General features: G+C 37.8%; 1 protein-coding gene across 1 annotated transcript in view; it reads left to right on the forward strand.

Annotated features, from left to right (window-relative positions):
• Positions 1–27,413, forward strand: part of LOC150100532 (uncharacterized protein CG43867-like) — a 552,783-nt gene that overhangs the window by 451,274 nt on the left and 74,096 nt on the right. Inside the window, exons 25-26 of the mRNA XM_090402673.1 lie at positions 7,861–7,991; positions 12,786–12,915. Coding sequence (XP_090258799.1) covers positions 7,861–7,991; positions 12,786–12,915 — 261 coding nt within the window. The remainder of the gene's footprint in view (positions 1–7,860; positions 7,992–12,785; positions 12,916–27,413) is intronic.

The raw sequence follows: 27,413 nt of genomic DNA on the forward strand, positions 1-27,413 counted from the left end.
ACAGAAAAGGGCCTCTCTAGTACCAAAACCATTCCAAAAGCCAAACTGCATTTCACTCAGTGTTTCTTCACTTTTTCTATAGATGCAATTCTGAATTACTTTCAAAAATATTTTTAATGTTTGGCTCATTAGGCTAATAAGTCAGAAGTCGCCACAGGAATTCGCTTTGGGTTTCTTTGGGATAGTGATAAATGTAGATTTGAGCTAATCTGGTGGAAGTTTCATATATTTTATTGAATAGATTTTCAAGAAGTTTGATGTTATCTGGTTTATTAATTTTAAAAATTCTGTTTGCACAAAATCTGGTCCACTGGCTTTTCCTGTTTTACCTGATCTTACACATTCTCTATTTCACATTTCAGAATTGCTGGTCCTTAAATGTTATCTTTTATATTTATTGGCTTCTGTCTAGTATCATTGAAGAGTTCTGTTACATATTTTATCCAAATCTATGCTTTATTCTCTTCTTCTAGAACTATTTTTCCACTTTTGTCTCTTAGAGACACTATTTACTTTTGTCTGAATTTTCTGGAAATTTCATTAATTTTCAATCTTGGTATTTAAATGTTTCATTCAATTTTCCTTTGCTTCTTTTATTTTTTTCTTGATGATGTTATGTGTTTCTGTATATTTGGCTAGGTCTTTGTTTTTGTACATTCTTCGTGTATCAGTAAGTGAAAGAATCTCATTTGTTATCCATTCCTGTTGTTTTATATTATTCACGTGACCTACTTCTTCAATACTTGTTGTTATGATGGCATTCTTTAAGCTATTCCAAAGAGATTCCACGATTTCATTTGCTTCTTTGTTTAGTCTGTTGTAATCACAGATTAAGCTATGTCTTGGTGCCTTTATTTATCTTTGGGTCTTTTAGTTTTTCTACATTAATTTTCTTTTTCTTCTTTTGTGATTTTTTGATTGATTTTAATCTAAGACATATTTCTGAAACTATGGAATTGTGGTCTGATTAGATATCTGCTCTGGGATAAGTCTTTGCACTCTTTATACCAGCGTTTCCAAACTTTTCCTATGACGGCACACTTCACAAATCCTGAAATTTTAACGAAACATCTTGATTATTTTGTAATGTATTAATTAATAATATATATTAAAATATGGAAAAGCAGCAGGAGTAGATGATATTCGACCATAAATGCTGAAGTATGGTGGTATAAAAGTCTTACAGTGGCTGCACTACATAGTTCAGAATGCCTGGACAGAGGGACGAATTCCCGATGATTGGAGTAGAGCTCTCATAGTACCCATATATTATTATTATTATTATTATTATTATTATTATTCAGGCCTCCAAGGAGTCAAAAGACTCATCGAGGGAGGTCCTTCCTAAGACATAAAGTCTGTCAAGACTCACTGAGGGGAGGTCCCCCCCTGAGAAACACAAAGTCTATCATACCACTCTTTAAACTCACTGACCGTTCTCGCTCCCACCACTCCATCAGGCAATGCATTCCACGGCTCAACCACCCTCCACACAAAGAAACCACTCCTTACCCTCTTGCTCACAGTTTCCTTTCGTAACTTCCAGGGATGGCCTCTTGTCATCACTCCTTCCCGCTGATCAACCAAGCGAAAGAACTCCCCAGTGTCAACCCTGTAACCACCTCTCAACAGTTTAAAAGTCTCAATCATATCACCTCTCCTTCTTCTATCCACCAAACTCTGCAGTCCACATTCTCTCGGCCGATCCTCATAACTATCCTTGTACAGTCCTGAAACCATCTTTGTCATCCGTCTTTGTATCCTTTCCACAGTTAATTTATCCCCTTCAAATCCTGGGGACCAAATCTGAGAACAATAGTCCAAGTGTGGTCTGATCAGAGACTTATACAACGGAATGATAACCCTCTTATCTCTGCAGGTCAGTGTCCTCATAATAGCAGCAATCCTCTGTGTTACCTTCACCACCTTTGCAATATGTCCCCTAAACTTCAGGTTTCTATCAATCATCAACCCCAGATCTCTTGTCTCCCCTACTTCCTCCAGTATAACTCCTCCCATAGAGTATGCAGCATCCCATCGATGTTTCCCAAACCTCAAGACCTTACATTTTGCTGCATTAAACTGACACCCCCCTTCATTTGCCCATCTATCTAGCTTATTTAAATCCTCTTGCAGGGCTACCACATCTGCACTATTACTAATAATCCTTCCCAGCTACGCATCATCTGCAAACAACTGAATATCCCCCTGCAATCCACTGGCTATGTCATTGATATAAAGGTTAAACAATATAGGTCCTAGTACTGAGCCCTGTGGGACCCCACTTGTAACCCTCTGCCTCCTGGAAACTGCTCCGTCATACACAACTCTCTGATACCTATCAGACAGCCAATCCTGAATCCAGTTGACCAATCTGACATCCAGACCCATGTGCTGCAACTTAAATATCAGCTTATCATGTGGCACCCTGTCAAATGCCTTTGCCAAGTCTAAGAAAATTGCAGTATATGCCTTTCCCTCATCTAATGTTCTTGTAACTTTATTATAAAAGGCTAGCATATTGCTAAAACAAGAGCATCCTTTCACAAATCCATGTTGATTCTCACAGATAACATTACCCTCATCTGCCCAATGCTGTACACGGTCCCTCACTACTTTCTCCAAGATCTTAACAACTACTGATGATACACAGACTGGCCTATAATTAGACACTTCCAGTCTGTTACCACCCTTATGCAATGGCACTATCTTACCTTCCTTCCATTCCCTGGGCACCTTTGCCAAAGCCAGACTTTCATTGAAAAGCCACGTTAAAGGTACTGTCAATTCCCTAGCATATTCTCTCAAAACTCGTGGCGAAATACCATCCAGTCCCACAGCTTTACTGACATCCAGAGTACTCAGTATCTGAAACACACTCTCCTCCTGTACCTCCAGACCTCGTACCAGTCCTATCCCTCTAGCATTAAAACTGACTCCTCTAGGATGAAATACTCCAATAAAGTGTTCATTGAACAATTCCACTATGTCCTCTGCATCAGTCACTCTATTCCCATTTTTATCCCACAATATCATTCTTCCACAGTCATTTCTCTTCCTACTGGCCACATAGCTAAAAAATTCCCTAGGATTTTCTTGGGATCTTAGGGCCAATCTCCTCTCATATTCCAGTTTCGCTTTCCTTACCACACTAGTCACTCTTCTGGCCTGTGTCTTATATTCCTCATGCATCTCTTCACCTATCTCCTTATATCTCTTCCATAGCCTCTTTTTCGCATGCAATTCCTGTTTAATATTGTTTGTCATCCACTTTACTCCAAATTGCGTCCTCTTCTTCACTCGTGGTATACAACTTACCATTGCTGATAACAAATATTCTTTCACAATTTCCCACGCACTGGTGATATCCCGGCCTTCCAATTCCTCCCTCCATGAAACTTCCCGAAGTTGACATCTAAGACTATTATAATCACCTGCCTTATAATTCCACATAAGTTCCCGTCTCTTTGATACTCCTGCATGTCTATTCATTTTCCAAGTCAACACCATATGGTCACTCTCTCCAACTGGTGGGAGAGACGTCAACTCAGTTATTATCAACTCTTCTGATGCTATAACCAAATCCAAAATTTTTGAACCTCTTGTTCCCTCTGTTACATGTTGCCTAAGACATTTGTCCCTCAAGAATTCTAGAAATTCCATTCCCCTATTGCTACATGCATCTTCCTCTCTCCAATTTATACTACTGAAGTTAAAATCTCCCATAACAATCATTCTTCTTGCACTTGCCAAACTTAGCTGTCTAAACATCTCCTGGTCCCCATCCTCTGTGCTCCTGGGTCTGTAGCAACACCCCACTAAATATCCTGTCTTGCCTACCTCTACCTCACACCATACGCTCTCAAAATCATTTGTCTCACTTCCTTCCAAATTCTCCACTCTTAGAGGACATAGGTCATCACTTATCATAAGCAGTAAGGGAAATAAAACTGAATGTGAGAATTACAGAGGTATATCCCTACTGAGTGTTCCTGGTAAGATATATGCAAGTATACTTGAGAAACGGTTGAGAAGAATTGTGGAAGAAAAGCTTGGTGAAGAACAAGCTGTATTCAGGCCAAATAGAGGCTGTCAGGATCAGATCTTCACTTTACGCCAAATAGTGGAGAAATCATGGGAATATAACAATGATCTATATTTAAGTTTTGTCGATTTGGAAAAGGCATATGACAAGGTGCGAAGAGAGAAGCTATTCAATATGCTACAGTTATATGTTGTCAATGGGGCATTATATCAAGCGATACTTAGTCTTTATTTGAGTTGTAAGTCAGCAGTTAGAATTAAAGGAAGTACAGGAAGATGGTTTAATGTTAAATCTGGTGTGCGACAAGGATGTACATTATACCTTGTTTTATTCATTATCTATATGGATCACATTATGAAGGAAAGTGGTATTAAACATGATATCAAAATTGGAGATGTTAATGTCAGCTATTTGCTTTATGCAGATGATGTTATACTTCTAAATAACTCCGCTACAAGTCTGCAAGATTCGCTGACTAAATTGAATAACTGTTGTAATAGATATGGTACGAAGGTCAGCAATAAAAAGACAAAGACAATGAAAATAGGCAGAATCATTGAAAATGTCAACTGTGTTGTGAATGGAGAACCTGTGGAACAAGTAAAACATTTCAGCTACTTAGGCACGATTTTTACTGAAGATGGTAAATTAAATATGGAAATAGACAACAGAATCAACAAAGCTGGTATGGTAGGAAGTCAACTGAATAAATTCATATGGAATAAGAGAGAAATTAGTCGGAACACTAAATTAGCTGTATACAAGAGAGTGTTCAAACCAGTTTTAACTTATGGATCGGAGAGCTGGGTCAGAAGTAAAACACTTGACCAAAGACTAGGGACCGCAGTTATGAGAGTCCTGAGAAAGATTAGAGGCGTGAACAGATGGCATCAATGGCAATATCATATTAAAAACGAGGATATTAGGAAAGAACTTGACATTGTCGGCATCCAGGAATGCGTTAGCAGAGCTAATCTCAGGTGGTATGGTCACTTAAACAGAATGGGCGAGGAAAGATTAGCAAAACGACCCAGGGGAAGACCAAGCTATGGGTGGATTGATACGGTACAAAGTGCCTTAGACGATAGAAATATAAGATCTGATAATTTTGGAGTCTTGACAAGTAACAGACTGATTTGGAGGAAAATTGTAGATAGGAAGTTAGTAATGGTGTAAATTTTTCATTTTTCATGCAGTACTATCATATCTTGTACACCCCTTGAGGGTATATGGCAAGAATTTGATGATGATGATGAAAATTAGGTTTCATAACACAGCTAAGAAACCTGCCTATTTACATGCACAAACAATGTGGCCAATAACTGCTGCATTACTGAAAAATGAAAGTCACCTCTCATGATGATGATGATGCATGTGTGTGTGTGTGTGTATGTTTTATCAGTTAAGGCTATTAACTGATATTAACACACACACACACACACACACACACACACACACACACACACACACACACACACACACACACACACACACAAATTTATTTCCTTATGGAACAAAGTCAAACCAAAATAAGGAATGACTTGTTAACATTTAAGAATAGTCATTAACATTGCGAAGAGTTAAAGTTTATATCGTTGATTAAAAAAAAAAAAAATAGCATGCCTGCCATATTCATAGGATCAGACTGAAAAAACTTCAGTTTCAACTGTTGAGAAAATGTTGCTTCACAGTGTTGAAGTTATGTGAAACTTAAATAGTTGGAAAAAATATTGTGTAATGTGGTGCTGGAAAAGAGGAAATGAGGACGATATAAATGTTGAGTTGAGATTAATTTCTTATCCATTTTGTTGAAAATAAAATACTGTTATTATCATTAAACCTCCATGGAGTCAAAATACTTAGGTCTTACTGTCATATACATAATTCATGCATGTGCTAAAAATGAGTTAATCATTTCAGCACTCATCCACTACTGTCCATGCAAAAAACTCACTCACTACTCCTCACTTCCCCTATTTACACTTTCACTATGCAGCTTCCAGGGACAGCACCTTGTTCTTTCTCCCCATTTATTCTTCTATTTTGTGAAAAACTTCAACATTAATTTGGTAATAACTCCTGACCAACTTATATGCCTCAGTCATATTCTCCCCCCTTCTTCTTATCCATTAGACTCTGTAAATTCTATTTTCTTAATCTTTCTTCATGCTTGACATTCCAGAGACCAGAAACCACCTTAATCATCTCTTAGCTTTTCTAGCATCTCCTCATCCTTCTGATAACAAGGTTACAAAATCTGTGCACAATAATTAATATGTAAACAAATCAAGACATTTTCTGATGGAACTATAATATTTACTTCTACATGTCGTTGTCTTCCATTATTGCCATAATCTGTTGTGCTATTCTCATGATATTAACAATGTATCCCTTAAATTAGGTGTCTACAGCAGAATGTGTTCTCATCCAAGTATAAAGTATTTTGTTGATAAAATGCATTAAAGGGCATATAACCACTTGATACTGATTAAGTGCCCTAAGTGTGCATCTTCTGTTTAAGAGAGAAGATACAGGGAACATCAGCTAGATAAACAGCTAATAGTATAACAGCAGAACAACAACAGATGAGGTGATATGCTTCAAGAGAACAATAAACAAGTAAGATATGAAATATGTATTATTGGAATGAAGTATCTAGACCTCTAAGAAATGCATGTTTGGTAGTAGCCTTTCATTGTGTCCACAATAGTGATTTAGTACAATTAACAACAAACAAAGCAAGGTCATCCATATGCATGGCCTTGCTTGAGGCTCTAGCTGGAATTTTAAGGGTCCCAAACAATGAGGGAGGAGCCCCGAGCACTGTACCATCTCAGATCCCACCCACCTTGGGAAAAGTATAAGTACAGTCCTTTTCAGAAGGTTCACATAAATGAACATACATGGTCACATCTGTGATGTTGTGCTTCTCCTCAATTTCTAGTTACATTTTATCCAAAATGGCCCATATCCATCATATTCTTTACTCTTTACTACATAACAGATATAAAGATATAAAAACATTTATTTTTATTCGTTCACTAATTTCAGTGTACATTATCTTCTTTTTTTTTTTTTTTTATGTGGTTACCACTGATGAAAGGTTATTACTAACCTTTTGTCAGTGGTAGTACATACCTATAGTACATTTGTACCATGGGCAGCCTAAGGATTTTTTTTTTTTCCATTTTAATGTTTTTTTTAAATTTATTTTTACAGGATCTGGAAACCCTGCTCTAGAGACCAAACATGGAACTTTTTCAGCCACTTCAGGCCTCCAATAAGCACAGTGGTCTTGCACTGGGCATAATGAAATCATCTTCTACCTAAAGACAATCACAAGCATCTACGACCTGTTGGTTGGAGAGTGGGTAAGCTAACCGCTCAGCCAACCTGCTGGTGAGTTTTTTTTAATTTATTTATTTGATTTTTATTGCACAAAGACATCAAAGGTCATATGCACCAGGACATAGATCACAGCAGTACATATGGTAATTGGTTAGTAGAACAATCACAAACATCCATGCCCTTGATGGAATTCGAATCCACAGCCTCTTGGCTGGAGAGCAGACACGCTAACTGCTCAGCCAACCAGGCCAGCAAGATAGAACTTTGAACTGTTCATTATTAAATTAATACTGCTGACTGCTGTCTCACTGCAATTCAGGATATAACATCTTCTGAATCACATTGACACAGTAGTACATAGTTTGGTTCAAACTATGTACTACTAAAATAATAAATAAAAATATTTTAGGTATTATTTTTGTCTTCCTTAATAATTATGTTTGTCATTTATTGTAAATTTCAATTAGATTGAATTTGGTGACTACAATGGTGAGAAAGTGAGAGGAAGTGGAGTACCACCTGCCAATCCTCAACATCACGTTCAGCAAACTGCAGAAAAGTTCTATCCACAGAGATATAGAGATATAAAAGAAGAGAAGTAAGTAGAGCAAAAATTCATTTAGTTTCTGTACTTTATAATATATCTCAGCCCATCTTCCCTGTAATTTCTGCTTCTGTGAGTGATCTAAACTATAGTAACCAATTTATACTTATTGAGGAGAACTGTGAGTGGCATCCTTGTTTATTATTATTATTCAGGGCTCTGTTATTGGTACTGGCAATTTTCTTGCATTTTTTTAACACAGGCTGATATCTCATCTAATCCAATGGCTGTACTCATATTGAGATTTTGTGATATCCTAAACATCTTCAGCTACCTTTGTTCTCAAATCAATAATATGGTATACCCATACTAAGAAATGACAATATACTGTATATTACTATTATTATTCCCTACCTCCATAGAATCATAAGACTCATTGTAGGTGGTCCACCAACACAGTCTGTTGTACTCATCCAATGTTTCACCACCCTCTCAAACAATGTGTTTCATGTTCCAACAACTCTCCATAGGAAAAAAAAAACTTGCTTCTTATTCTCTTACTTTGCAGCTTTGAGGGATGCATCCTTTTTGTCCTTGTTCTCTCCCCAAATTCACTATGAAAATATTCCCATTGTGAGTCTGGTAAATATCTAAAATATTGCTCAACAGCTTAAATTTCTCATTCATGTTCCCCCTTCATCTTCTCCTTTCCACCAAACTTTAGTCTGCATGTCCTCAATCTATTCTCATAACTAATATTGTACAGTTCTGATAACATTTTTATTATCTTCCTCTGCACCCTCTCCTTTCATCCCATTTAAATCTTGATGACCATAGTAATCCAGATGTAGTCCCAACAAAGCTTTATATAATGGAACTACCAGCCCTTCATCTCTGGTAGTCACAGACCTCTTGAATACTGCAGAAGTTTTACAGCAGAGTCCATATGAAGCATCTCATTTTTGAATCACAAATTTCAAACTTACATTTAGCTGTGTTGAACTGGTAATCCTTCCCTTTGTTTGACCACCTTCAAGTCACTCAAATTCTATTTAAGAGCTAAAACATCAGCACTATGACTAAGAACTCTTCCAAGGCTTACATCATCTACAAACAACTAAATATCTCCCTCTAGTCCAGGTGATAGTATCATTGACATAATGATTGAAACATTAATGGTCTCAGTATTGATCTCTGTGGAACTACGTTTGTAATCTTCCTGCTTCCTGATATTGCTCCCTAATATAAAATTCTGATATCTGTCAGAAAGCCAGTTATCAATATAATCCACTAACTTGATCTACAAAATCATGTGTAGCAACTTAAAAACCAGATTGTCATGTGATACCCTCTCAAATGCCTTTGCACAATCAAAAAAAAAAAAAAAAAGACAGTGTATCCCTTATGCTTATCCACAGCTCTTATTACTCTATTGTAAAAGACAACCAGATTACTCAAACAGGATTGTTCCTTAACAAATCCATACTGATCTGCATAGATAATGTTTCCTTCATCTGTCCAGTTCTTATCAGTTTCTCCAAAATCTTAACAATCACAGAAAAAAAATACAAACTGGCCCATAGTTTGATATCTCCATTCTACCAGTAACCTTATGCAATTGCACTGTCTTACCCTGTTGCTCTTTCCACTCATCAGGAACTTGCTCCATTGCATAACCTTCATTAAACACTCAGATTAATGGCACAGTGAGTTCCTTAGCACATTCCCTTAAACCTTGGCAAAATCCACATCCCCCCCCCTCCTCCTTACTGATATTAGAGTGTGACTATTTGGAATACACGTCCACTTCTAATCCTTCACTCCTCCTTATTCCTCTAGGAATAAAGCCTCCTTTACCAAGATGGAACACACTAATAAAGGGATCATTAACTAACTCACTCAGTTATGTCATCTGCCTCTCCCAATGTGCTATGTCCATCCAGCCAGGTAATCCATCTCCAGTCATTTTTCCTCCTACTGGCCACATAGCAAAAAAAAAAATCCTTCGAATTCTGCTTATATTATTTCAGCACTAGTCTCCTCTCATATTCTAATTTTTCTTTCCTTTCTATGCTAATCACCTTCCTAACCTGCAATTCCTGTTTGATTTCCCTGGTCATCCATTTTATCCAAATCGCTTTATTTTCTTCACTTGAGGTATACAATCTGCCATTACTGTTTTCTTACCTACTTTCTTGCTCACTACTGACCTGTCTTCGTTCAAGTTCTTTCATCCATTGCGCTGCTTCAAGCTGGTTTCTAAGTCTGTAATAGTTGTCTAATTTATAATTCAATATAAGTCTGCTTTGATATTTCTGCATGCCTCTTTATTTTCCAATCAGGACTACATGGTTGCTCTCACCAACTGGGGCAATAATGACATCTCAGTGCCCAAATAGTCTCTCAAATAGCATTAATCTCTCTCTGTGTTTATATGTAATTCACATCTTGCATGCAGCTCTTTTCTTGCCTCAATCTACACATTCTCATTATTATCTCATTCATTATCACTACTCTTTTTTCTTTCTGCATTATCATACCAAGACGATCCACTTGCTATCTTTCCTCTCACACATTTCTGCTACTGCACAATCCCAGATTTCTTGCTACATGATTCATGCTATCTGTCAAGTCATTCATACCAACAATCACTGTCATCTCTTCTATTTTCACCTCACTTCATTGCCATTGCTACTCTATTATTCTTCCATGCAAATGCTCTTCTAGCACTCTACTCTGCACTCACTCCAAATCACTGAATCTCCATACATGACATCTCACAGCTTCATTCATTCTTAAGTTACTGTCATCCCTGATCCATTCTGCTTCCATTCTCCCTTTTCTCTTTCCACCACTTTCTCTCATTTCTTTCTCTATCCCTTGCTCCCACACACTTAACTTTTTCCAGTTGCTAACCACTAGTCTCTTAAGCTCTTCATTCAATCTCCTCATCTCAGTCTTCATACTTTCCATTTCCTCACTTCAGTTGTTCTGTTTTTCCCCTCCATCCATCCTGCTTTGGCCCAATATTCACTCATGCAATCATTGCCATTCATGAAAACCTATCCCTCTGCCACATCACACCACACTGTCCAAGCACAAAGCTATAGACACTTCTTTCACACTCTCTTCATCCTTCAACACACACTACTTGCTATCCAAAAGTGGCACCCATTCATTTCATTTCCAGTTCACTACTTCCACTGCTGCTAAAGCCTGACACAATAACACTCAAACTACTATCTCCACACACACACACACACATACGAGGGTGGTCTGAAAAGTTCTCAGCCTAACAATAAAAAACGAATTTATAATTTCAAAGTTATTTTTATTTATCAACATAATCTCCCTTAAGACCAATACATTTATTCCAGCGATGCTCCAGCGCTTTTATTCCATCCCTGTAGTGGTTCTCAGTAAGATCTGCAAAATATCCCTCTACAGCTTCAATCACCTCTTGATTCGAAGAAAAACGCCGACCAGCGAGAAAGAGTTTTAGTTTTGGGAAAAGATAGAAGTCAGAGGGAGCCAAATCTGGGGATAGGGTGGATGTTCCAACAATTCATAGTGCAGATCCCTTAATTTTCCCATTGCCAAAACACCTTTGTGGGCAGGTGCATTGTCCTGATGAAAGATGATTTTTTCTTCTGCAAACAGGGTCTTTTCTCACAAATTTTTTCATCTCATCTAGTTAAAAGATTGGAATAATATTCCCCAGTTATTGTTTTACCCTTTTCAAGATAATTAATAAACAAAATGCCTTTAGCATCCCAAAACACTGATGCCATGACCTTTCCTGCTGATGGAACTGACTTTGTCTTCTTTGGCGCTGAACAACCGGCTTCTGTCCACTGTTTTGACTATCCATAGTAATAAATCGACCACAAAATCAGTTTTATTGTTGTTAAAATGCTTCAAGCACTGTTCAGAGATTTTCATGTGAGTATGTTTTTGATCTAGCACGGCAACCCATCCTGCGCAAAGCTTTTTCATTTGCAATTCTTCGTGCAAAATATATCCTACATGTTCTTTTGAAATGCCTATAGTCTCTGCAATTTCACGCACTTTGACTCGCCGGTCATCCAATACCATATCGTGCACTTGATCAATGATTTCTGGTGTTGTTACATATTTTGGACGTCCTTCACGTGGATTATCTTCAAGGCTGGTACGGCACAATTTAACTCGGCATCCCATTTCTTAATTGTCAAAAACAAAGAAGAAGAGTGCCCATAAACTTTTATCAACTTCGAATGAATTTCTTTTGACGTTAAACCTTCTTTTACAAAGAATTTTATAACCGCACGATACTCACTTTTATCCATTTCAAGGGATAGACAACACTTTTGCTTCAGACAGCTGTATAAAACAAACTACTTGATAGAATGACTTGCAATTTCACATGGATGCTTATGACAGATGTACCAACTTAAAAAAAAATTACATATATATTCTCTCTCTCTCTCTCTCTCTCTATATATATATATAATATATATATATATATATATATATATAGAGAGAGAGAGAGAGAGAGAGGGAGAGACATAATTTGCTATTTCTTTAATCCTGACTGCTATGCATTACACTGATGATATGTTTGATATGTTTCCAATAGCAAAATATGTGTATAATCTGGCAAACATTAATAATTAGAACTAAGTTATTCTATTACTTTGGATCTATACATGAAAGCAGTCAGTATATATCAGTGTATTTAAAAGCTCTTATGAGATGCTATATTATAGATTAGACTATTTTGCTTGATCCTGGGTGTGTGATATTTGTTGAGAATAAAACAGGTAATTATTAGTTTAATTATTAAATTCATTTAAACTTGTTTTACAGACAGTTATTAGATGAAATCCATGAAAAATGGATGTTACTGAAAGGACGAAGTGTTGTAGATTGTGTCCGTATCTACCTCAATTGTGCTCGAAAATGGTCATACTGTGGTGGAAAATTATTTACTGCTAAGGTAAGATCTGAATGTCTAATCTACTCATTAAGTTATTTTTCTGTTTTTTCATGAAAAACCACTAAAACTATTTGAATACTGACAGAAGAATTCCAACTTTGCAACATTGGCAAACAGCTGCATATCACCATTCAAACCTTTGTCAATATAACTGACAGTTTAAACAGCATTAGCCCCAAAACAAACCTTTGGAGTACAGCACTTTTCTTCTTCTTCTGGAATATTGCTTCTCCATACACACTAATCCATTATCCAACATCTATCCATTCTAGTTTAATCACCAGCTTATCATACAGTAGTCTAGCAAGGGCTTTTGAAAAATATAAATAATGTATGCATCTATCTCTCTCTCTTTCATGCATTTGTCACCTCATTATAATTATTTATTGAATTCCACTCATTCTATTCCATTCAAGCACTTTCCATGCAGAGAACTTACTCCTTTATTCTGTGAAATTTCTTCCATGTTAACCCGATAACTATTGTCCAATTTATGTGTCTCTGCCATATTCTCTCTCATCCTCCTCCTATTTATGAGGCTTTGCAAATTGCATTCTCTCAATCTTTCTTCATACCCCACATTCCAAAGAACATTTACCACCTTCATGAATTTTCTCTGGATCCTTTATAACATCCTCATCACCATGAAAACCAAATGACCAAATCTCTGTACAATAATCTATATGAGATAGTATAAATCAAAGATACCAAGAAATTATATTCTTGGTTTAATCCAAGTGTTGCCCCAGTCTTGAAAATAGTTGCACCTGAACTATTTTCAAGACTGGGGCAACTTGTATAAAGAAGCTAATGACTTCACATCACTTGTTTTAGTATCCCATAATGCAAAGCACATCTCCTTGCGGACATGTATAATATTATGCATTATGGGAAGGGTCACTACCCTTCCCACTACCCACTAATATAATTTCTTTGTACCTTTAATTTATGGTATAACCAAGTGGAAAAACTTGCAACTGTCTCTAATCCAGAGTTTTTAATATTAAGTTGTGATACCTTCTATGCATTCTATACAAAAATATGACTTCTGCATTGCTTCAACCTTAGTATCACCTTTGGGTTTGGCTCCCATCGGTGAGACCTCAATAAAGTTCGAAACCGGGCTGGGTAGTGATCCTTCCCATAATGCATAGCATTATACATGTCTGCAAGGAGATGTGTTTTGCATTATGGAATACTAAGGCAAGTGATGTGAAGTCATTAACTTCTTTATACGAGTTGCCCAAGTCGTGAAAATAGTTCAGGCACAAACTTGTTTGCTTAAACTTGGATAAAGAATTAAACTAAGAATATAATTTCTTGGTACCTTTAATTTATAGTGTAACCAAGTGGAAAAACTTGCAACAATCCATGAGACCTGATCAAGGCCTCATACAATAGAATTATAACCTCTTTATTTCTACACATCAGGGTCCTTTGCATCTTCTTCTTCTGCAGCTTCTCCCACTTGAATGGGGTCACTGTTGATAATGAGTCTCCTCCACATCCTCCTGTCTTGGGCTGTCACCACATCCAAGTTCTTCATCCTCAAGTCCTCTTCTACCAGCTCCCTCCATCTCTTCTTTGGCCGCCCAATCTTCCTCCTTCCTTGCACATCCATCTGCATGACCCTTCTTCCCACATATTCGTTCTCCCTCCTCATCACATGACCAAACCATCTCAACCTTGCCTCCTGTATCTTCACTCCTAAGTTTGTAACTTTCACTGTTCCCCCTCACATAGTCATTTCTCAGATGATCCTTTCTGGTCACACTGCACATCCACCTAAGCATTCTCATCTCTGCTACTTCCATCCTACTGATGTTATTTTTCCTCAGGGCCACAGTTTCTATAGCATACGTCATAGCTAGCCTCACTACTGTCCTATAGAATTTGCCTTTCAGATTGATCGGCACCCTCTTATCGCATAACACTCCAGCCATCTCCCTCCAGTTCCTCCAACCCACTTGTATCCTGCATCCCACTTCCTTCTCAGCTCCTCCATCTTCTTCCACTGTTGAACCTAAGTATCTAAAGTCCCTCGCCTTCCTGATGACATTTCCTTCCAGCTCCAGATCTGTCTCCTGTCTGCTGCCCACTGTGCAACACATATACTCTGTCTTACTTCTGCTCAGTCTCATACTTCTCTCTTCCAGTACTTTTCTCTATCTTTCCAGTTTAGTTCCCGCTTCTTCTCTTGAACCTGCACACAGCAAGATGTCATCTCCATACAACATTGTCCAAGGTGCATCTTTTCTCACCTCCTCCGTCACTACCTCCATCACAATGTTAAACAGAAATGGACTTAATGCTGACCCTTGATGCAAGCCAACTGTTACTTGAAAACTTTCTGTCTGTCCCAGACAGGTCCGAACACTTGTCTTCACATTTCTGTACATCTCCCGCACCAACCTGACATATTTCTCCGGAACCTTCTTCTCCCTCAGACCCCTCTAGACTTATTGCCTTGGCACTCTATCGTATCTCCAGATCAATAAATGCCAGATGTAGCTCCCCGTTGTTTCTCTCAAAACTTTTCCATCATCTGCCGTAACCCAAAGATAGCATCTGTTGTTGATCTACCAGGCATGAAACCAAATTGTTCCTTTGCAATCTCCACCTCCTTCCTCAATCTTCCATCAAGAACCCTTTCTAGGATTTTCACTGTGTGGGACATCAACTTTATTCCTCTGTAATTTTTACAGTCTTGTGCATCCCCTTTACCCTTGTAGATGGGGACAAGAGTACTCTCCCTCCATTCCTCAGGTATATTTTCCTGTTGGCAAACTTTCATGAACAGATCCCACAACAGGTCAATTCCCTCTTCCCCCAGAGCCTTCCATGCCTCCACTGGAATCCTGTCGGGGCCCACCGCTTTTCCATTCCTCATCCTCTTCATGGCCTCCGTCACTTCCATTCTACTGATGTTCTGCACCATTCCCTCAGAAGGCTGCCCATCTTCTCTGTGAGTCCTTGCAATTTCCTTAATAAAAAGTCTCTCAAAGTATATTCTCCATCTGTTTCTTATGTCCACATCCCTCCATAATATTCTTCCTTCAGAGTCTTTGATCTGCCTCACATGTAAGATGTCCTTTGCTGCTTTATTTCTACATTTCGCTAGTTGGTAAATTTTTCTCTGTCCTTCCTTTGTTTCTAATTGATCATACAGATCTTGATATGCCATGGCCTTCGCCTATGCCACAACTCTCTTGGCTTCGTGCTTTCTCTCTCTCTGTACACCTCTCTGTCCTCTTCCACTCTTGACTCATCCCACTTCTGCTTTGCCTTCCTCTTAGCTGTCACTGCCTGTACATTATTATTCCACCACCAACCCTCCTTCTGCTCTCTAATCTTTCCAGATGTCTCACCAAGCACCTCGATGCAAATTCGAGGTGCTTGGTGAGACAGCTTTAGGCTTACTTTTGAATTATGTTTCCACCAATCTTGTACGTTTTCCAGTCCATCCGAAATCCTCTCTAACAACCTCTCCCTAAAACAATTCCTCACACTCTTTTCTTTTAAGCGAAACCACTTAATTGTCTTCATCCCATGGCTTCCAGAGGTTCTTATCTTCAATCTTATTTTAAAGTCTGTGCACAGCAGTCGGTGTTGCTGTGCCACTTGATCTGTTGGAATTACTTTACAATTTGTCACAACCTTAAGATGTTTTTCTTTTAGTCAAAATGTAGTCAATTTGTGAACTGTTGTTACCACTCCTAAATGTTATCAAATGTTCTTCACTCTTGTAGAAAAACGAGTTCACAATTGCCAGATCAAACGCTACTGCAAAGTCCACAACCCTCTCTCCTTCCTGGTTCATCATTTCCACTCTGTGGCCACCATGCACCCTTGTATGGGTGCATGGTGGCCACGGACAATAGCAATAATAGTAATAACAGATAATAGCAATGATGCAATTTGCATTATTGCTATTATCTGATGTCATAATGAGTAAATAGATTGCTAAAATATGACCTTCATTTAGCAACCCATGCTGTCCATAAAAAAAGAATGTTGTTGTTATCAACCAAGTTCTGAATCTTGATCCTTACTAACATTTTGATAACTCCGCTCAATACACATTGGTCTGGTATCCGGAGAGTTCATCGAAAAGGCAATTCATCGAAAGATAATTCATCGAAAAGCAATTCATCGAACGACAATTCGTCGCAAATGCAATTCATCGAAAAAACAGTTCACCGAAAATTTAAAATTTTCGAAAATGTTATGAGAAAATTTGATCCATTTTGAACAAACCCTGAACCGTGAATAAGGGGACTACAATGCTACTCTCATAGGGAAAAATTATAGAACAATATGGTTCTTAGTCTTTCTTGTCCGATAACTGTTTCATGTCTGTTCATGGGACTGATTTGCCTGTTTCCAGAAGAAAAGCCCAGCTGCATCTATATTATGCCTGCTAACTTACCTTTAGCAGAACAGGACTGATAAAAATTATGCATAAATGGGACCAACTACACAGGTCTTTCTAACTAAACGGCTTCGTTTTTACCGACTAAACTATGAGGGCTTCATTATTATTATTATTGTTGCTAGTAGTAATATGCGACTTCCATACAGCAATTATTATGGGATGAATTTTACTCAGATTCGCTATTTGAAACTTTTACAAGAAAATGTCGAACCGTTCCAGTTTTCAGTTGAGCTATATTCAGGGAGACAATGAAATAATGTGTCCAAATTATGTACTGTATTACAAAAACTCTCTGACTTAAATGACTTAGTAGAAGTTGTTGGTACAAGAAGCTGTCTGTATAGTTCAGTTTTTGTTCTAAATTGATTACTTTTACCATAACATTATCCAAAATTTAAAATTTTCGGTGAATTGTTTTTCGATGAATTGCATTTTCGATGAATTTTCTTTCGATGAATTCGCTTTTCGATCAATTTTCCTGTAACCCATTGGTCTATAATTCAAAATGTTATCACCTCTTTTTTTTTTATGAAGCTGAAAAATGTTGCCTCCCTTTCTACTACTTTGGAACATGGCATAATTTAAAACTCATTTAGAAAGGTATATATCAAAGTTATTCACGCATTATCTCAAAATGTGTGATATATCATCAGGCTCTATAGCCTTATTAACATCTAGTTTACTCCGATTCTTCATATACCTTCTGCTCACTCACACCATCAGTACCTTCATCCTTTCCACTACACTCAAGTTCTGCATGATGTCTCATTCATGAGGATGAAATAATACCTTCATGAATTGCTCATTTAATATCTCAAGTACATCTTCCACAACAAATATCATTCTACCATTTTCACCAGCAAGCATGATTCCTCAATAATAATTGTTTCTTATACTGTCTGTGTAAGAACTCCCTAGGATTTTTTTTTTTAGTCTCATTAGCTAACTGCAGTGGACTTTTGCTGCCATTACCAAGTTAGTCATCTTCCTTGCTTGATTTTTGTCCTCCTCTTGAAACTAATTATTATGATTCAATGCTGACATGAAGTCACAAGACTCATTGTAGAAGGCCCATCCTAGGAAACACAGTCTATCATACCACTCCTTGAACTCATTGACTGTTTTGTGCTTTTGCCACTCTATCAGGCAATGCATTCCACAGTTCAGCCACCTTCTGTGCAAAGAAACCATTCCTCACCCTCTTGCTCACAACTTCCTTTCGTAACTTCCAGGGATGGCCTTGTCCTCACTCCTTCTGTTCCACCAACAAAAAGAACTGTTTTGTTTGGTGGAACTCTGTATCTACCTCTCAACAGTTTAAAAGTCTCAATCATATCACTTCTCCTTCTTCTATCCACCACATTCCCTCAGCCTATCTTCATAACCAACATTGTACAGTCCTGATACCATCTTTGTTCTCTGCCTCCTCATGCTTTCGATGGTTAATTTATTTGCTTCAAATCCTGGGGACCAAATTTGAGAATTATTATTCTCAAGTGTGGTCTGATCAGGGCTTTCCTTCTCAGTATTGCAGCAATCCTCTGGGTTACCTTCACCACCTTTGCATTACGTTCACTGAATTTCAGGTTTCTATCAATCATCACCCCCAGATCTCTTTCCTTCCCCACTTCTTCCAGTACAGTTCCTTCAACAGAGTATGCAACCTCCCATCGATGTATCCCAAACTTCAAGACTTTACATTTTGCTGCATTAAACTGACTTCCCCATTCATTTAGCCATCTGTCCAGTTTATTCAAATCCTCCCGCATCTATAGTATTACTAATAATCCTTCCCAGTTTAACATCATCTGCAAACAACTGAATATCTTCTTGCAATCCACTGACAATGTCATGGATATAAAGGCTAAACAATACAGGTCTCGGTACTGACCCATGCTGGACTTGTAAATCTGCCTCCTTGATACTGCTCTTCCATACAACAACTCTCTGATACTATCAGATAGCCAATCCTGAATGCAGTACACTAACCTGACATATAAACCCTTGTGCTCCAACTTAAATATCAGTTTATCGTGTATCTCAAATGCCTTTGTAAAATGCGATAAAATGGCAGAATATGCCTTGCCCTCATCAACTGCTATTGTCGCTTTGTTATAAAAGGCAATCATATTACTAAAATAAGAATACCCCCTTAACAAATCCACGTTAACTCTCGCAGATAACATTACCCTTGTCTGCCCAACACTGTATCTAGCCCCTCACTAATTTCTTCAAGATCTTAATAACAACTGATGAAAACACACACTGGTCTATAATCCACCCTTATGCAATGGCACTATCTTACCCTCCTTCCACTTTACTCCTTGGGTACTCTTCCCATGGCCAGACTTTCATTGAAAAGCCAGGTCAAAGGAGCTGTCAGTTCCTTAGCATATTATTCTTCCACAATCAATTCTCCTCTTATTATTTTCACTCATCTTTTTCATAGAAGACCTCATAGGGCTCACCACCACTCAAGTGATCACTTTATATTCCTTTCCTAAAAGAAAAAAAAAAAAAAGATTACTTCATAGTCACTCTTACTAACTGGAGTAAGATATTATACAGCGTTTATAATAATTTCCTGATGAGATAATCCAATCCAATCCAATCCTTGATTTTCATGTGCCCTCTGTTACATTCTGCATGAAGTAGCTGTCTCTCTTAAATCTTGAGAAATTCATTCTCTCAGACCACAGATACTGTATATTTATTTCAGTCTATATTACCATAATGAAAGTCACACATAATGATCATTCTTTTCTTATTTGTTAGGCTAATTTGCATATACATTTCCTTCTCACTGTCCTCTACATTATAAAGTAACAGCCATCTAGATATTTTGTCCAGTCCACTCTTACCTCTCACCATACTGCCTCAAAACCATTGCCACTATTTGTCCCTTGCATCTTAAATGGCATAGATTTTCTGATACCATCAATAGCATTTCTCATCCATTTCTGTTCTGGCTGTTTTCATGAAAAACATCATGTTTTTCATCTCTATTCATGTCAGGATCATCCTCATCCATTTACATCTCACTTATTCTGACAATTTTTGGATATATTATTATTACATAGCACCTCCAGGGAGTTCAAGGACTCATCGAGGGAGGGCACCTACTCCACAACTCTCCATCGCCACCACTCAACACATTCATCATCTACACCAACCTCATCTACCGCCAACCACCACCACCACTAATATTTTTCACAAACATCCATGCTCACGGTGGGATTTGAACCCGCAGCATTTTGGCTGGAGAGCAGATATGCTAACCACTTGGCCAACCAGGCTGGCATATGAACCTAATCATTGCAATAGTTTCTTCCACACAGTAGTTACCACATTTCTCACATAGTGTCTTCCTGTTCAACAGGGCCTCCCCATTTTCATGTCTGTTGTGTTTCTTCTCTTTCTCTCATTCTCTTCACTCCTACCTCCTGCTACTCACCTCTCAGTTGACAAGCTCTCCTACCCTTCTTTCTTGCTCTTCAACATCACTTCTTACTTCCTTGGATATTTTATTCACTGCATTCATTACTCTTCCTTACATAAACAATCTTTCCAGCTGACTAGTACTTAAACCATTTAACCCAGCATTAGTAAGGTGGGGTGTCACAGACCCCAAAGATTTTAAATTGATTATAACTTTTTAACAATGCATGGTAGTGAGTCATGCCTCAGTATAGCTTCCCCTCCTGCAACCCGCTACTTGACTCCATAGACGACAGGCTGTTGTGCCCAACAAGTTTAGTATGCAGAGGTGTAGTGTGCTGGTCTCCACCAGACCTCACCTTACCAAAAGTGTGACTATATTTACTTCCGAAACGTAAGTTGTTTTCATGTATATTCTACTAAAATATTATCATTACTGCTGTGTCTTCTATGTTTTTACATACCAACTATAAGCAAATATGTTTTCGTAAATATTTAGAGGGTATTTTGAGAATAATATCTTTTTTTTACCAGATGAAGAGCCATTTAGCAGAGATGATGATAGTGAAATTGATTTAGAATTTGTCAGCAATCATGAGTCTGATCCAGAACAGGACTGTGAAGAAGAATCCACTAATATTGATTAAAGAGATATGGATTTCTATAATACACTACATTATTTGGATGGGTCTGTGGGACCCCACCTTACCACTTTTGTTACATTTTCCCACCTCACCAGTGCCTGGTTAAATGCAGTCTGCATGTCTTATGCAGTTCAGTCTATCCCTCAAATTCATTCACAAAATGTGCTCCTTTCTCCTCACATGGCTCTGCTAGCATACCATTTATGATCTTCGCTCTCCATCTCAACTCCTCACTATCATATCTGGTTAATACCCTGACTACCCTCTTCCTACCACACTTTTATCTTTTTACTCTCCTCAACAACCTACTGATATTCATTCTCACATTTATCGTTACCAACATAATCATTCATTCCTACTACCACTACCAAACAATTTGCTCACTTGTCCCCATATCCAACATTTCATTCACACTGTTCATTTTGCTTCTAAGAAAACAAACCTTTATACAGCTTTTCATTTTTCATTCATCACATATTTTATTTTCTGACTTATCTTCCTGAGATTGAAAATTTGATCCTAAGTGCCTTTCTTTGATCAGAAGCCACAGATTTTCTTTTTTATTTTCTATTCTAAGTCTTGTCTAGCTTCTGGTGTCTGCACATAAGTTTTTTCCTTCTATACTCAGTAGCATTGACATCTAATGCTGGACCTGGGGAAAAGAATTCACTAGGCTCTCTGAAGTGGGGTTAAAAAAATTTAATTTATTTTATTTTCATTTACAAAATAAAAACTTATTATTTTGTAAATGATAGGAAATCTATCTTGCCCTCCCCCCCCCCTTATCAGGGCTGGCTATACTAAGGAGTGAAATGCCTCTTTAGTTATGCTTAATCTGTTATTCGCTTATATATATATATATATATACATAGGCTGTTCAATAAGTTATAAGACTATATTTATACAGAAAACAGATTACCTTTAATCGTCATCATTTACATGGTCTTTTTCGAAGTAACTACTGTGAGACACGATGCATTTGTCCCAACATTGCGTCCACTTCTTAAACACATGTGAAAGTCTGTTTTTTGAGAGTTCTTTCAAAACCGCCTCCACAGCTTTTACACATGCTTTGTTGCTTTCGAAATGGCGGCCTCTTAGTGGTTTCTTGAGCTGAGGAAACAGCCAGAAATCGCACGGTGCGAGATCAGGACTGTATGGAGGGGTGTGGTAGGATATCTATGTTGTTCTTCTGCAAAACGTCCACTACACCACCAGCAATATATGGCCTTGCATTATCATGGTGCAATAAGAAGCCATTCTTCAGCAATGGACGCTTCCTTTTGATGTGCTGTACCATTGTCCGTAAAACATCCGCATAGTATGAGCCGTTTACAGTATTCCCAGGTTCTACAGTGTGTTGGTAAACAATGCCTTCATAGTCAAAAAACATTATGGTCATAACTTTACCAGCCGATTTTAGAGTTTTTGCTTTCTTGCGGGTAGGCGAAGACGGATGCTTCCATTCACTGCTTTGTTGTTTCATTGTAGGGTCATAGTGATACAACCAAGCTTCATCTGCAGTAATGATGCGTTTTAAGAAGTTGTCGCCTTCTTGTTCCAGTCTTTCTTTCCATTCTGTGCACACATCCACTCGATGCTGCATTTGCTCCGGTGTCAAGAGTTTGGGAATCCATCGGGCTCAAACACGTTTCAGTCCAAATGTTCAGCCATGATTGAGTGAACACTTCCCACAGAAATATTCAGGAACAACATGCAACTGGTGTACTGTAATTCTGCGATCCTCCTTGATGATAATCGCTGCTGTGTTGATCATTGTCTCTGTGATGGATGTTGAAGGTCTTCCCTCACGTTCAAGATCTTCCACATTTTGCCTTCCTTCCTTAAAAGTTTTATGCCAGCGAAAAACACTTGTCCTCGACATTGCTTCATCGTGGAAAGCTTCGCGTATCATGTTAAAAGTGTCCGATGCCAATTTTTGCAAACGCACACAAAATTTAATCGCATAACGCTGTTCCAAGGACGCTTCCATTTTGACGACTGGTCGTGGCTCGTAGGCGCGCCGAAACAAGCTTGCGTTTAGTCACGTGACACTCTGGAACATCAGCCCGTATACGCCATCTATCAACCTCTTTTGTTAATACAGACAGCAACATTTCTTTATTCCACAGAAATTAATATTGTGATGAGTGGTTTCGCGACAGTAAAATTAGTCTTATTACTTATCGAACAGCCCTCGTATATATGGAGACAGTGATTGAAATATTCCAATATCTTGTTCTCTTCTTTTCAAGGAAGCCTTAACATGCTTAGTGATGACATCTCACCTGAACATCATACTTGAACATTTCAGAAACTCATATTGTGTTCTTGGTGAATTTTCTAAATAGCTATGTCCCTTTCCTCTTTCTGAATGTCTTATTAATAAGTGAAAAGTATTCTTTTCATCTGTGCATAATAAATTCTTGCCAACCTTGTTTCCTTTGAGCTTTCCTCAAATATCTTTTGTTTCTAGGAGGATAATGGTCTTGACATTCTCCCAACTTTCTTCTAATTCATTCATGTATTTCTGTCTCCTAGTATGTTGATCTTTTCTGCTATTTTTTCCTGGAACATTTCTTGGTTCTGCTTCATTTTTAGCATGGTGACTTTTCTGTAGAGTTTCTTATCTGCATCTATTTTTGCTTCTTTTCCTGTATTACCACTCCATGCCAAGAAAATAGTAGTCATTACTTAGTTCTTCTCATCCTCTCCTCACCCTAACATCTTTTATGCACTACATAAAATGCAGGAGAAAATTACATAAAACAGCATGTCATGGAGAGGACCAGGAGTTTGAAAGTGTTGAATCTGGTAATAGCATCAGAATATGTATTCATAACCAAAGTAGATACTCTGCCTCTGATTCAGGACAGTTGCCATGCAGGCTTGTTGTGAAAAAGAGAATTCCACATGTTGCTAAACATGTGGAATTCTCTGTCGAGAAAGGGTTTATGTTGAAATATAAAAACAGTACAAAGTGCAAAAAAGGGATGACTGGTATGGTAAGAAAGGTCAAAGCAGTGAGAGAAAATTAGCTGAGCAGGCCAAAGTAAATTCAAAAGAGTTTAATAGTCGAGTTGCAGAGTGATCACTTTGCAAAGTTATATCATCTAGATGGAGATTTTGCAGTTATGTGACAGAGACTAAGTGAGAATTGAGATAAATGAACAGGAGGTGCTCAACATATTGAAAAAAAAATCAATATGAATACAGCAATATTCACATTGATTTTGAATACTAATTTTGAATAGGAAACAATTCTCATGCACATCATGTTGACTGACGTGCATGAGAATTGGCATTGCATCTGATGGAGTTGTTCAAATAAGTCTCATTTCTGGCAAAGTTCCATTACATAAAAGTAGCTACAAGACAGAAGTAGCAAATTGTAGACCAATTAACATCTCAAGAATGCTGGTTAAATTATAAGGAAAAGTTGGTTAAAGGTTAAAATCTAGTCATGGATGGGTAGGAATATGATATTCTATGGCAGGTGGCATGACTTTGTAAAAGGTAGTCCTGCCTTAGTAATTTACTTGCATTTTGAAATTGATTGACAGCAAAATTAGATAAGGGAAATGGCTGTACCATGATAATGCAGGACATTACAAAGGCATTTGACAGAATACCATATGGAAAATTATTAGAAAAGTTGGAGAATATGGGAATGAAGCTGGCAGCATGAATAAATGGGTGGCTGACAGAAAGCCACCAGAGAATAGTATATGTTGGAGTGGAATTGAGAAGAATGAGAGTGACTAGTGGAGTTGCTCAGGGTTCTTTACTGAGGTCACTACTGTTTAATTTGTATATTAATGATATATGGAAAGATTTGGGGGGGGGGGTATTCAGTTGTTTTGCTGATGATGCAAGACTGGGGAGAGACAGGATGGTTGATGATTTAAATAAATTGGCATTGCATGCAAAGGATAATGACACAGTTTAATGTTGTGAAATGTAAGTCTATGTATTTTGGGTTGGTGATAGGAAGGTGACTGAAGCAAAAGAAATAGTTGACTTGCAAACTTAAGTTGCAATGTGATACAGAGGTTGCACAATTTGTATCACATTTGATAATTCTAGATTGCAGGAAATTGATGATACTAGGGACTTGGGAGGTAATGACGGGCAGAGTGTGTTCAAGTTCAGAGGGCATACTGCAAAAGTTGATAAATATCTCAAAGAATTACTTGGATGTTGAAAATCACAGTAAAAATTAAAAATAAAGAGGTTGTTATTCCTTTTTAGAAGGCTATGATTCAAATGCATCTTGACTACTGTGCACAGATTGGTGTCTTGGGTTTGTTGGAACCAGGAGATGGTGGATAAGATTCAGAAACGAGTGGCTAAGCTGGTGATAGCTCTGTGGAATGTTTCTTATGAGAATAGGCTGAAAGTGTGTGGGTTGGAAAGTTTAGTTCATAGGCAGAAAGAGGAACATGATAAAAACTTATAAGTTACTAAAGGGATTCTATAATATAAATGATGAACAGAGCAAGAACTAGAGGTCATTCCTGGAAGTGGTGTAAGAGTCTGATTAGTAAGGGTGTGTTAATGAGATTTTTTTCTTGGAGATTGGTGAGTGAGTGGAATTGATTGCCAGAATTAGTTATGAGGGCTCTGATAGTGAATGATGATTTAAAATGGTTTAAGGATAGGTGTGATAGGTATTCTGTGTATTAAGGTTAGTATGGGTCTTCCACAATGAGTCTTCTGACTTCATGGAGATACCTGATAATATTAACAACAATAATAATAACTTCATTCTTGATAATCACAGTGGATATTGACTTTTCATTTCTCCCAGGTTCTACTGTAGCATATCTATGCATATTTTTGTGTATAAATGTGTTATTTATGTTGGTTAGCAATGGAAAATCTTAGCAATCTTTTCTATGTTCTGTAGAAGATTCTTCACTGTTATTACAGTGAAATTAGACAGGATATTTAGTGGGGTGATGCTACAGACCCAGGAGCACAGAGGGTGGGGAACAGGAAATGTTTAGAGTTGAGTTTGGCAAGTCCAAGAAGAATGATTGTTATTGGAGATTTTAACTACAGTTGTATAAATTGGGAAGAGGAAGATGAATGTAGCAATAAGGAAATGGAATTTCTAGAATTCTTGAGTGACAAATGTCTTAGGCAACATGTAATAGAGGGAACAAGAGGTTCAAGAGTTTTGGATTTGGTTATAGCATCAGAAGAGTTGATAATAACTGAGATGACATTTCTCCCACCAGTTGGAGAGAGTGACCATATGACTTGGAAAATGAATAGACATGCAGGAGTATCAAAGAGACAGGAACATATGTGGGATTATAAGGCAGGTGATTATAATAGTCTAAGATGTCATGAAACTGTCAAGATGTCATCCTCCCTCCATGAAACTTGGGGAAGTTTCATGGAGGGAGGAATTGGAAGGCCGGGATATCATTAGTGCGTGGGAAATTATGAAAGAATATTGGTTAGTAGCAATGGAAAGTTGTATACCACGAGTGAACAAGAGGACACAATTGGGAGTAAAGTGGATGACAAACAATATTAAACAGGAATTGCATGCGAATATGCCTGTCTCCTTATAGAAGAGATATAAGGAAAAAGGTGAAGAGAAGATGCATGAAGAATATAAGACACAGGCCAGAAGAGTGACTAGTATGGTAAGGAAGACGAAACTGGAATATGAGAGGAGATTGGCCCTAAGATCCAAAGAAAATCCTAGGGAATTTTTTAGAATTGTCCAGTATGTCACTGTTCTGCTCATGATTGCTGTAATTGTGTTGTCTCCCCCCTTCACTGTTCTCATAATGTGACCCCTAGCTTCCTGTCCACGAATTTTCAAGACTTCTATCTCCTCAACCCCCTTCAAATATGCAAGTTTCCATCCTTGCAGTCTGAATTATAAAATTTTACACTTCACAACATTGAATTTATAATCCACTTGGCTTTGTACACTACCTGCCAATCAAAATCTTTCTATA

This window comes from Typopeltis vanoorti, chromosome 13, assembly GCF_054136105.1.
Source record: "Typopeltis vanoorti isolate ZY-2024b chromosome 13, IOZ_Tvanoo_1.0, whole genome shotgun sequence".
Classification (NCBI taxonomy): Eukaryota; Metazoa; Arthropoda; class Arachnida; order Uropygi; family Thelyphonidae; genus Typopeltis; species Typopeltis vanoorti.